The sequence below is a fragment of the Cyprinodon variegatus genome, unplaced genomic scaffold, assembly GCF_000732505.1.
Source record: "Cyprinodon variegatus isolate N-32 unplaced genomic scaffold, C_variegatus-1.0 Scaffold116, whole genome shotgun sequence".
NCBI lineage: Eukaryota > Metazoa > Chordata > Actinopteri > Cyprinodontiformes > Cyprinodontidae > Cyprinodon > Cyprinodon variegatus.
In genome coordinates this window covers 336,500-349,622 of record NW_015150569.1, presented here as the reverse complement: position 1 = coordinate 349,622, position 13,123 = coordinate 336,500, and the positions used below count along the sequence as shown (strand labels likewise).

General features: G+C 39.0%; 1 protein-coding gene across 2 annotated transcripts in view; it reads left to right on the top strand.

The window, feature by feature from the left end:
- Positions 1-11,996, top strand: part of LOC107085118 (cell division control protein 42 homolog) — an 18,334-nt gene extending 6,338 nt beyond the window's left edge. The window contains exons 2-6 of one of the 2 annotated variants that reach the window (XM_015375277.1): positions 360-500; positions 3,562-3,634; positions 3,748-3,857; positions 7,063-7,260; positions 10,728-11,996. In XM_015375277.1, the coding sequence (XP_015230763.1) occupies positions 396-500; positions 3,562-3,634; positions 3,748-3,857; positions 7,063-7,260; positions 10,728-10,817 (576 nt within the window). In that variant the 5' untranslated portion in view covers positions 360-395 and the 3' untranslated portion in view covers positions 10,818-11,996. Of the gene's footprint in view, positions 1-359; positions 501-3,561; positions 3,635-3,747; positions 3,858-7,062; positions 7,261-7,856; positions 8,042-10,727 lie in introns of those variants that run through there. The other variant, XM_015375278.1, reaches the window with a different exon arrangement.
- Positions 11,997-13,123: the final 1,127 nt, after the last annotated feature.

The following is a 13,123-nucleotide window of genomic DNA, read 5'->3' as shown; positions in this document are numbered from 1 at the left end:
TAATAAAGGCTTTTAGCTAGCAATGAAGAAAAAAAGAAATAAAAAGAATTGTCTAGAGAGCTGTTCTTCACAAATGTTCTTTTTGTTTACACTTGTGTCTATTTTCAGTTTGAATGTAAATTGTTTAGACTCCTACTGGCTACTGAAACCCGTCTGGTTTTTGATCTGATCTGAAAAATTCTTTGTCACCAAAAAAAATGTCAGTACATATGGATCAGATATAAAATGCTCTGTAAGAGGCCAATATAAGCATTTCAGAATGAGCTCATCCATATTTCTGAGATAGAAAAACTGCTACTTTCCAGCGAGTTCTCCAAAGACTGATCGAACCCTTTCCATGTCTCTGCTTTTCTCTGCAGGTCTTGAATGAGTACGGCAGACTTTAAAGCACAGCTATGCAGACCATCAAGTGTGTTGTAGTCGGGGACGGTGCCGTGGGTAAAACCTGCCTGCTCATCTCTTACACTACAAACAAGTTCCCCTCTGAATATGTCCCCACGGTACGTATGTGACCTCGATCACTGCATCACTTTAAAATCTCTTGGTACCAAACTGGAATGTTGTTGAATCGGAGGGGAACATCGGAACCAACGTTCATAGTTTATCCAGATTTACTGAAAGTGAATTAAATGAAATAAACGCAACGTTGCAAAGTTTTCTCTCCTAGTTGATCAAATGTGTCTCAGTAGTTCTCAGTCATTGAATAGATGGAATCAAACTAGGACATCGTCTCTCCCGGTCATTAAAAAGCCATTAAATCAAAGTTTTTTTATTTAAGGCCTTGATTGGCATTAAGATAAATTAAATATGATTATGGGTAACATAAAAATTACCTTAATTTTTTCTTTTATAAAACCAATTTTGACAGATATTTAATATCTGATATATTTGGTCCTGCAGCACCGAAACACGCAGAACGTCTTCTGGTTGGTTTTAACACCAGAACTCCCAACGCCGTCATTTTGACCGTTCTGAGATTTTAAAGGGAAAGAATTTTAAATTAATCATATATTGATCATGTTAACTGACTTTTCCTGTTTCTATATTTTTTTTTTTTTCATTTTCGCGTTTTTGTAATAAAATAAAAACGTAAAAATTAAATATGCTTAATTTTACCTCGATCTCCCACAGCCGTCATTTTGACGGCTCTATTAGTTGCAGTGTAAATTATTCCCGCGGATGATTGACGTACTCTGCCGTTGCCTAGCGACCGACATTTTATTAGAACTCTTTGGCTAATTTGGAAAAATGGCTTTCAGTAGAAAACAGTGAAACAGGCTTTAGAAATGCTGTAAAATATTGATGATAGAGATTCGGGCGGAGAGGGAGAGACCGAGGAGGAGGACTGGGTAGGAAGCGGCTCAGACTCTGACAGCGAGTCCGAGGATGATCACCCACCCACGGGAAAATGTTCAAGGTTTGGATAGCTCTGCCCACACCTCAGCCGCGACACTCAGCCCAAAGCCAAACCAGAGCCCGGGGTCTCCTACAATCACTCACAGGTCGGCCTGGATGTGTGGGATCAGATGAGTAGAAAGTAAAAGCTGTAAAAGCTCCTGTGGCTGATATTTTATTATCTCCTGGGCATGGCAGATATAAACACTTTTTGAATGTCACCGTCTCACACTCAGAGATTTTATCCTTGAACTGGTAAAACACAGAGCCGGTGTCCAAGCCCAAAACGCTCAAGTTTGTCATAAATGTGGACAGGTGGTCTGGTGGAAATGTTCGGGGGGGGGGTCAATCAATTGTGGTAAATAAAATTATAATTTCAAACTTTGAACCTTATTTATTTAACTGATTTATTTTTAATATGAATTTAGAACACTAATAATGGCATAATACAGCCTTTTAAAATATATATTAGACCTGTTGTAAGGTCAATAGGTTTATATAACACACTAGAACCATATCAGTTGATGACATCATCACTACTCATGCGTTCCATTGGGAAAAATATCCCCGTTAAACTGATGGCCAGTGGGAGTTCTAGTAGGATCAGAGTTCTGGGAGTCCTGGTGTTAAAGCTGCTTTTTTTGCTTTGGTTTGAAAGTTTGTGTGCTGCTGAGCACAAGCTGGACGCTGTGTTTGGGTTCCTTGGTGAGGATTGGTGGAAAAACATGGACTGGAGTTAGTTTTTTTGGCTCAAGCTGCCTGGAATGGACTGATCAGTACCAAGATGTGGACTGGATTTATTTATTTGTTTTATTTTTAACTGAACTAAATGCAAAGTACATTAATTATTTAAGTTAAAGAATTGTGATTCTGACATTGTTTACTTGCTATTTCCTTCCTCGTATATTGAAGTCTTTTGAAAAAAAAACTTTTTATTTTTTTTTATGCATTGATGTTTAGGGTGATAAGTACTATTGTGTTTACATCCTTTGTGTGGTTTCTGTATTGTAAAAGTCAAACATTACAATGCGACCGGTCTGACACCCCAGTCTTTGACAATAGGAAACCGAACCAGTCTGTGGGAAAAATAAAACTCTCAAATAGATGCAAGCAGCTTAACGCTTCATGAGAATTTGTACTTGATGGCTACTATCATGCGAGTATGTTCAATATATCGCCCACCCCTACTTCCAACAACATTTGGATCCTATGCAGTACTGCAATGCGTGCGGGTTGCTGTGGTGTCTGAACACTGCCGTGCAGCACACCCTTCTAGTGACGGTGTATCCCAGTTGTTCCAGGCAATGTTTCCAGACACGCCGATTCTTTCCCCTGTGGAAAATAATTTGATCACACTTATGGCTCAGATGCTAACAGAATCTAACACTCTATGGAAGAGGTACAAGGACAAACATAGTGAGTTGAAAAAGTTGAACTCATGAACGTGCATTAATCCTGATTTCTAAAAGAAATTTTTTTTAGAAATTCTAGGAACCACTAGTAAACCTGCAGATTGTTCCTTATGTTAGGAACATAAGGAACAATCAGATCTCTGATATCAGATGGAGCTTGGCCATTTAAGGCTTTATATGTGAGAAGGAGGATTTTAAATTCTATTCTGGATTTAACAGGAAGCCAATGAAGAGAAGCCAGGATAGGAGAGATATGATCTCTCTTTTTCATTTTCATCAGAACTCTGGCTGCAGCATTTTAGTCAAACATTAATTTAAATAAAGTTGGAGCAAACTTGAGCAGAGCCAAATCCTCACTCCGGCCTTTGAATTGAAAACCGCTCTGCGCTCCACCATATTTCACCCGCTTGCTCCAGGCTCAGCTCACATGCTCTGGTAACATTCCACATTCAATGTCATTTTTGTAGCATGTGTTTTTGTATCCACTGTGTTCCAATATTTCTGTTTAAGTTTCATTTAATTTTCAGGGCTTTGTCTTAAAATCTTCTCAAGGCACTTTAGAAAACAAAGATTTTCTTTCTTTCTCTCGTCATGGTTACCAGTTGATGGCATTAAAATATTTCAAAGAGCTTGAAAAAGCATTAAAATAAATCCTGTAGAATATATGTTGATTTTCATTTTTGTGTTTCAATAAAAAAAAAAAAAAAAAACATTTGAAACTTTAAATTTCTCCTGGTTTTGTTTGTGTGTTCAGGTGTTCGACAACTATGCTGTAACTGTAATGATTGGAGGTGAACCCTACACCCTGGGTTTGTTTGACACCGCAGGTAGGACATACTAAATCATATTTCTGAGCTAAACCTGCACTGGAAGAAGGCGGACTGGTGCGTCCGCTTCGATCAGCTTTAGACATGAAATCTGGTTTTATTGGCTCCCGCAGGTCAGGAAGACTATGACAGACTACGTCCTTTGAGTTATCCCCAGACAGACGTCTTCCTCGTCTGTTTTTCAGTCGTCTCCCCATCCTCCTTCGAAAACGTTAAAGAAAAGGTAAATCGCTGCTTATTGTTGGATGTTATTTCATGAAAATCTGCTCTACAATGCTGTAAAATTAAAGAAAAAATTTAATGTTTTTTTTTAATTATTTGGTTTTTACTCAGGAGGTGCTTTCTGAATGCAAAGACTATAATGATGCCATTCCAGTTTTTAGTAACTTTGGGACGTTTCTTTAGTTCACGAATAACTTTTTAGTTTCTAGTTGTTAAATAACTTAAAGTCCACAGACTCAAATGTCCAGAGCTGTATATTGATTATTAGTGATGGTGAGAGAAGCTTCATTAAACCGTTTGGGTTAATTGCTTTAAACAATCCCCGCAGTTCATGAAGCTTCGTGTGAACATGTCGCCACCTACTGGTGGAGAGCAGAACTACAGTTAGTAATAGAATCTGGGATTTTTTTCAATTGTTTTTCTTGTTTTTTTTCCATTTAAGTTCCTTTGAAATTGTTAATGATTGGTATGTATAATGAGAAAAAATGATTTAAGGTTCACTGTTTTTCTGCCACTTTAGTGAAATAAGCTCAAGCAGACAGTAAAAGTGTTTGTGTAAATCGGGCAATGATGAGCAAAAGGAAAGGTTTTAGTTGTTTTATTCAAGAATTACAGTTTTTCCGCAGTTTTTGGTTTTAATCAGGTTGGAAATTATGTGTTCAGCCGATCTTTTAGTTAAACCAACCAATCTAATTTGGCAGATTTTTTACTCAATCTATATTTTCACTAGGGTAAAACAATACAAGTTATGGCCTGGTTCTCCTCCTCCTGCAGAGTGTCGCAGTGAGCGTTTCGCAGATATTTTTGATTTATGCCCAATATTGAAGCGTGGTCTGCGCTACGTTATTCCACGCCACAACGCCAGAGGGCCAATCAGGAACTAGCTGTGGGTCTAGATACGGCCGAGGCGGTGAGGAAGTGGGGGCAAGTTTGTCAAACAACGGAGGGACATGAGGGCCAAAAAGAGCGGGGATGCAGGTGGAAAAAGGGTCCCAGCGTTCTCACGCACCTCGCTCTGCTAGCTGCTCCATCTTCACCAGTTGTTTTCCAGAATGGCGGTCAGACAAACAAACCAAGCCGCTAAGGAACCAACCAGGAAATACGCATAGTGTAGAGCGGATGGAGATTCGACCAATCAGAGGCCTCCTGTCTGCGGTCACTGACAATTTGGGAGAGGTGCAGCAGAGGTTCTGCAAAAGGGGCGGGGCATAGCTGCGTTAACTGCGACACACACAGACAACCTGGTTTCTGAGTATAAATCAGCCTTTAGTCACGTTACCCTAAATATTTGTTTCATCGCACTAAAGTCTGAGGTGGGTTTCAAACCAACAACCTCAGGAGTGGAAGTCCATTTCATACAGCTGACGCCACTAACACTGATAACTGCTCATCAGACAGCAATACTGCTTAATACTAATGTTAAACCAGCAGCTGGCCTCAGATTTTCATCTTCTATAATCCAACCAAAATAGTTTTACTCAACTAGATTGGTTGTTTTTCCAACCAAGCGGGGTAGCGAGGCTTCAAACGTCATCAGTTTGATGATTCGCGCCTCGTGGAAACGCTCCCTCAGCCTCAGCTCGTCTCATAACATCCCTACTGATTATCCATTCTTCCAGTGCACAGTGTTTAAGTTTGTAAAAACAATTTACAGTATTTTATATATCAGGGTTTCCACAGGTCATTAAAAATCATTATAAGTCATTAAATTATTATTTAAATTAAGGCCTTAATTGGCATTAAAATGTATTAAAAGTTATTATAGTGGCATTTAAAATGCTTTGTTTAAAAAAAATGTTTATAAAACCAATTTTGTCAGATATTTCGGATATAACTGGTTCCGCATGTTTTGCGCAGAATTCCCTACAGTTGATCGTAAAGCCGTGCGTTCGGAAAACAAGCTCAATGCGGAGAACAGGCTGGAGTATGGCAGACAGTCCATGTCTTCCATATGAGAGTCCTGGGAACCTGTTTATGGCATCAAATCTATTTCTAGCTTGAACACATAAAACATGTAAATAAATAGCATGGAGGCAGTTAACATGCAATTTCTGAGAATTTGGATAAAAACGAAATCTGAGGAAATGTTTAAAGCTTTTAGAGTGATATAGGTGCGATGGTTCACCATGTATGAAAGCTGGAAGCGTATTATGAGATCTATGAGGGGGGGTGGTCACCAATACAATGTTCGCCTGCTGGTTTAAACAAAGCAAAAACATTTTATTGTTACGATAATAGATGCAGTAAATAAACCAACTGAAGAGCAACATGTCCCGCCTGCTTCAGATCTGAATTCTGGTTTCAGGTCATTTTAAGAGATTAAACGTGCTGCAATCGTCTCTCACATTTATTTACGGGGGGGGGGGGTTTATCTGCAAGAAGTTGCTCAGAATTCGTTTGGTTTCATGCTTGGTCATTATCCGTCATATTTCATCAGTCAACTGGCCTGAACTGGGATCAGAATCATGAGCAAATATGGAAGAAAAAACTAAATACAAAAACGGTTAGAAAAAAAAGAAACTTGAGTGAAATTCAGGCAGTTTAGATTTTATTTCCTGGAGGTGAAAAACAGATCAAACTGCTTCAAATTTAGTTATAGTTTCTGTTCAAGTTTCAGTCGATAAAGACGACTAAAAGTTTCAGATTATGACAAAAAGGCACTATAGTTCTTTGGAGTATTTTTTAAACGTCTTCAACATAAAATAAAATGAAAAAAACCAGTGACCTCATTTCTACTTTGTTTGCACTACAGAAAAGAGAAATAGATTTTAAATGCACTGGTATTTAAAAAAAACATCTAATAAGTTGTTTAATTTACAGATTGTCTTAAAAATGTTTTGTATATAAACAATTTTCCTCAAAATACACTGATGCAAGGTTTATTGATTTTTACGCCAACAAAATGTGGTGATTTTGCATTAAAAAGGTGTCGTTATGATGAACATGTGAAAGCTGAATTTTCTCTGTAAGACTTGTAATGACGTGTTGTGAATTGGCACTTTAGAAATAAACTGAAACATTTTCTTTGAAAAATAAGCTGATATCAGAATCCTGTTTGAAAAGGTGGGATAACAGAACAAAATGGCTACTAAACACGGTTCAGTGTCAGATTGGCTGCTCTCAAACATTCTGGAACGACAGCGAGTCGTCCCAGAATGTCAGCCCTTTGTTCCAGCTTCATGCTAACACTGAGTCTGTCCACACAGTGGGTTCCTGAGATCACCCACCACTGTCCGAAGACGCCCTTCCTGCTCGTCGGGACTCAGATCGACTTGCGGGACGATCCGTCAACTATAGAGAAACTGGCCAAGAACAAGCAGAAGCCCATCACCCCAGAGACGGCAGAGAAGCTGGCGAGGGACCTGAAGGCGGTGAAATATGTGGAATGCTCCGCCCTCACGCAGGTAACCATTACAGAGAAACAGACCATCAGACACGCACGCCATCACTGAAAGCTCAAAGACAAGAAGTAAGAAAGTGGAGGAAGGAGGAACATGGCTGCTGCACGCTGTGGTGGATTGGTGTGAACTGCATGCCAGCTGGGTGCCTTCCGCTGTCAGGCGCATGGGGGCCGGTTAAGCTCTAATCTGTGGTTTGGTAGTTTCACCCTCTGATCAATATGCTGCACATCTACAGGCTCCTCAGAGACATTTAGTCGTCTCCATAGCTACAAACGTGTCTGTCTTTCTGTTCGCTCGTCTTTGTCCAGTCGGGCTGAAGGTGAGCAGGAAGTGAACATGCATGGACAGAGAACAATAGTGTTGATGAAGCCAAGGCGTAGCCTCCACCTCTGCTCCTTCCTTCCTCCTCTACTTGGCATAATGCTCATAGCTGCTAATGTCACTTCCTGTTTCCTGTTGCTAATCCCAGCTGCACTCCTCTGTGTCATGTGCTTCTCCATCTTTGACCCCCCCCCTGCCATGTTCCTCTAGTCCTCCCCATTGATCCCGTGGCTCTGGTTGCTAACGGCTCTGCTCTCTGTCCTCTCCTGTCGTTGTAGCGAGGACTGAAGAATGTTTTTGATGAAGCTATCCTAGCTGCCCTAGAGCCGCCAGAGACCCAAAGAAAGAGGAAATGCTGTATATTCTAATCTGTCTTCCGCTGCTCTTTGTTTATCCTCTACATCCTTTATTCCTGACTGTTTGAATCTGATGGAGATTCTCTGAGGGGGGAGTTTACTAAGGTTTGCTTTGCTACTTCTAATAAATATCGGGGGGGGGGGTATTTACTCTGCGGTAAATGTTGAAATTTAGACTCTGAAACTCTATTTCCCGTATTTTTCTCTTGGTTCCAACGCTACTTTAGTCCTGGTTATGGGAGGGATGTGAGCTTTTTCTAAGTAATACATGAGGTCATTTTTAGGTTAAATAACATACTGCTTAGTTTAATTCTTACTATCAGAAAGTGTACCTTAATCCTACTGCTAAAGGTGAAACTTGTTTCATAGAAACCAGTTTGAACAATAATGAGAACCTGAAGCATCTTCAACACCATCAGCAAACCAACAGAGGAGAGCAGCAGCAGCAGCCAGGACTGCTGTGTTTTCTGTTATAATTAGATAAACCATAACGGCGCACATCCTCGCCGCGTTACGCCCAAATATCACCAATAGCACGAATCTGTGGCGAGAAGTGAAGAAATGCAAAATGAAACCAGGTGAAAATAAAAAGTTTCCTCTTGAGGAATTCTGGATTATAGATCAGATGGACAGAAGAAAAAGATTTTTATCATAAATGCAAAATGTTTATAGAGATTTGTTTTTACAATCTCGGTATAATTCCTTCCTCTGTCAGCTAGAGGCAGGTTTTACAGTCTCTATACTCCAACTAATGATTAATCAATTACTGAACTAGTTGCCCCCCGACCCTCAGTGAGGTCTAGAAGCACAAGATCTATTTCCAGCCATTAAGCAAAGATCCTGCTACATGGCTGTACATCTGATTTTGGAATTTGACTAATTAGATGAGTCCTTGAATATGAAATTAAGTTGAAAAAAGTTAACAAGTCAAAAAAAAAAGTTAAAAAGGTAATTGAAAAATTAAAAAGTTAATAAACCTAGTTATCAATCATATTTAGGTTTATAAACTATAAAATGTCAGTGCCAGTATCAGCATTAATGCCTCTAAGGTTGTGTTGGACCAAAATAAAATGTTTTTCATGAATTTCTTTTAGAAGCACTTTTGTTATTTTTCCTCGTATATTCAGGCAAGTTGGCGTTTCTTGTTACATTGCCATTAATTTTTGCCATCATAATATTTTTTAATGTTCCAAAGGTAATAAGGTCTGGTCCTGGATTCCAATAACACTGAGCGCCTATAAAGGGTTAACTTATACGCATTACGTTTACAAGAAGAATATTTGGAAAGCTGTTCTTTTTATTTTCATAGCTCTGAAGACAGAAATCCCTGTTTGCTGAAATCTGTTCCAACAGGTGACGACTTGAGACAAACCGTAGATCAGATTGTGATGGGCGGATCTAGGATTGTTGCTCTACTGTAATGTTTTAAAAGAAGTTTGCAAAAAGACAGTTTAACCAGATCAGGGACTTTGCACGTGGGAATAATTGTTTTGCTAAAGGTTGAACTATAATGAGCATTTTGATGCTGTTTGAAGATAATAAAGGACCAATGAACACGTTCTTCTCTGCTGCTTCTTTCTTTCTCTGTTTCTGCTGTTACAGGAAAGCCTCTTTTCTTTTTGGTTGAATATCTTTTCTGTTAATCAGTGAACCTAGAAGAAGCAGAAGCCTGAGCTGAAAGAAGCGTTTTACAGTTTCAGGGTTTTTCCTCCACTTGCTTGCTTCACTTGTCTTTGATTTCAGCAAACATTCACATTTTTAGTTTGAAGTTGTTTTTCCCTCCTTACAGCTTAGTGACACGTGTCTGTAAATCCTCTTGGTTTGTTTTATTTGTTTACAATGTTTTGCAATTATAATTTGATGTTTTTTGTCCCAAACTCCTCCCACTTCCCTCACTTATAGGATCTTCCAAAAGTTCTCACATCCTTTATAACCTTTTTTTTTCCATTTGATTACATTTTGATATGAGAACTTCAGTATATTTATGAAGATATTAAGATCATCAGAAACTAAAGCAGAAATATGAAGTGGAAGCTTTGCTGAGTCGACAATAATACACCCTTTGACCACATCTTTACTAACTTCATATATTCATCCAGGGCTGGGTGATAAATCCAATTAATTCAATTAAAAGTCTACAATTTGTCCAAATCTTGTTCTAGTAATTTTATGACTTAATTCTCGTAATTTCACGACTATTCTCATAACGAATTGATTCTCAGAAAAAAAAATAATAATCTCTAGCCTGGCCGTAAAACTCCGTCGAATGAAACAAAGGTTTAATACTGAAAATTATTTTTAAACTGGAAATAAAAGATTTAAATCAGAACAATTTAAAACTGGATGGTAAGAAAAATAGAAACTGAAGTGTTATTTTTTTTATTCCTAGAACCGATCACATGAACATGTAATCAAATAAGCTTCAAAGACATTTGTTTTTCCCAGGGTCCTTGAATGCAACATCTGAGAGTATTTTTGTCCAGGCACCTAAACTGCCACTCATCATTTTACATCCCATCTAAGCCCCGCCCCCCAGAGGGAACGGCCTTGAATCTGAGAAAAAGAAAGAAATCCAAAAATGAAAAGTAGTTTAAATTATTTCTCAGTTTCAAATCTTTTCAGTTTTTTCACATAACGAAGGATCGGCAGCAGAGACCGGCTGTCGGTTCGACTTAGAAATGAAGCCAATTTTCTCTTTGCCGTTTCTTATCATTTAGTTTGAGTTGAGCTGCAGGTTGCTTTGTGTTGCTCCCCGTTTCTGTTGCCTGATTCCGTTTGTCTGTCTGTTCACAGAAAGGACTAAAGAATGTGTTTGATGAGGCCATATTGGCTGCACTGGAGCCCCCAGAGCCTAAGAAGAAACGCAAATGTGTGCTGTTATGAGGGGTTCCTCACTTTTCACAGCGCACACACACATACACACACCTCTACAACATCCCATCTCCCCCCTCCCACACCCGTTGTCCTCGCTCTAATAAGGCAGCATTGTCCTCCGATGGGAAGAGCAGATTTCAGACGTGAGATGAAGCTGGAAGCCAGGAGGCCTCCTCATGCTGCTGCGGATGAGCACATCCATCGCCCCGCCACCTGGGTTTTCTCCTCACTACCAATAGATGTGTGGTGATGTTTTGTTTTGATTTGCCAACCCCCCCCCCCCTCCCGCCCCACAGACAATAACCAGACCATATTTAAGCAGCAGCAGCATTCCAAATGGACGCACTCCCAACCACTAACTGTCCGTCTGAGCTCCACAGGGCCGAGTGTCCGTCCATTTGGGATGTGGAGCTGAAGGCTCTGCAGGTCCACCACAGAAATTGGCCTTTAAGAAGCAGAGAACGTTTAAACAGTGTTAGCAGAACAAGTGGTGTGTTCTTCATGCGTTATCAGGGACCAAGGGATGCAGGATGCTGTAACGTTTGTCGTCACCACACACTTTGAAGCGATGCAGCAGAGACTTCCTGACCGTTGGGGTTTGTAGACGGCTGATGGTGAAACTAAAAGCTCCACCAGATTTCTATGGCGGCTTCCTGCGGTCTCCATCGGTCCGTCCTGAGGTGTGTGTTGTACCGTTCAGAGTGTGTGGTGCTGCGTAGCTGAGCCTTGGTCTCTGCTCCAAACCGTGGGATTAATGGAAGCTGGCTCCAGGTGTTTTTACCAAAATCTTTTCTTTGTTTGTTTTCTGTTTGTGATGTTTTTTTTTTTTATTATATATAAAAAATATATAAATATATAAAAAGGTTACTTTCACTCCTTTCACATTTAGGGGTTGGAGCTCATCTGAACTCTTTGCTGCCAGTTTCACAGAGAAAACTGATGATCGGCTTAGTTTGACCAGAAACAATTCATTTAAAAATCCTAAAAGACTGACTGGTTTCTGTTTTTTGTTTTCCCTTGTTTTTGTTTTTTTTTACTGGTGGATTAGAGTTGGGTTGATCTCCAGCCCAAGTCAATATGATTATTATAACCTGTTGTTGTTTTGGTGCAAAACCAAATGCTTTGTCTAAAGTCTGTTCTTTGTATATGCATTCTTTTCAGAATTATTAAACTTATACCTTAATTGCCTTTACCATGTCTGCCTTGTCATTATTCTGCATTTAAAATTTAATTATAGAAATAAATGTTTTCTGTTCATTTCCTAGCCTAACGGCCTGATGAGCCTGTAATGTTGCTGTTATCCAGAAGGTGGCGATGTCTACTTATTTTTTTTATTCCTTTTGGCTTCTGTGAGATGGTTCACTTTCATCTCACTTGAAGAACATATAAGGACAGGAATTAGTTATTGTAAACTTTGAATTAGGATTTTCTGGGATTTTCTTAACCGGCCACCAAGCTTGGAAAGGATTACAGATTATTCTGGACCAGGATCACATTAAGGAGAAGAAAAAAATTAACAGTGAATGATCCTGGTTAGAATGACAAGTGGTTTCAGTATATCGTAAATATAGACATAGAAATAACATTTTAAAAGGAAAAGTTCTGTCATATTCACAACTTTTGCGCAATTATACCTTTCCAGCATGATCTCAGGCTCTAAGGAAGCTTGGAGCAGAGCTGGATGGAGAAACTGGATATAGCAGGCATTGCTGTTCAGAGTATCAAGGATGGAGGATAACCAATGGGAAAGGGCTAAAGCTGCCTTACTTTGTGTCACATTTTGACATTTTTAATTGAAAGTGCTTCTAGGATGGAAAGTGAAACGTCTTCAGACTTGGAAATAAAGTCCAATGGATTTTGTTTTTATGGAAAAGTCGCTCATATTCAGAATCCAAACTTCTGAAAGTTCTTTAAATCTAAAATTATTCCATCCTGTTCAAATTTAAAGTGCTTAACATGAGAAAATAATGAAACAGACAATTAAATACAGTATGATAAATATAAAGTGATTGATTAAAAGATTAAAATAATGTAATGAAAGTTACACTTAAAACTTAACCCTTAAAGGAAAAGTCAAAATTCAAACTTCAGAAAGTCCTTTAAATCTGAAATTATTCCATCCTGTTCAATAAATGATCAGTGTTTTTAATTCAGAGTAATTTTCATGTGAATGTGCTTTACTGGAGGCATTAGTATATTTGGGCAAAAATGGCCGCTCCCAGACTGTGATCGCCATGAAACCCTAACCCTTTTTTTTTTTACTGATTAATGATAAATTAATTAAATCACCGCAAACGTATTAGCTTTAGGTATAA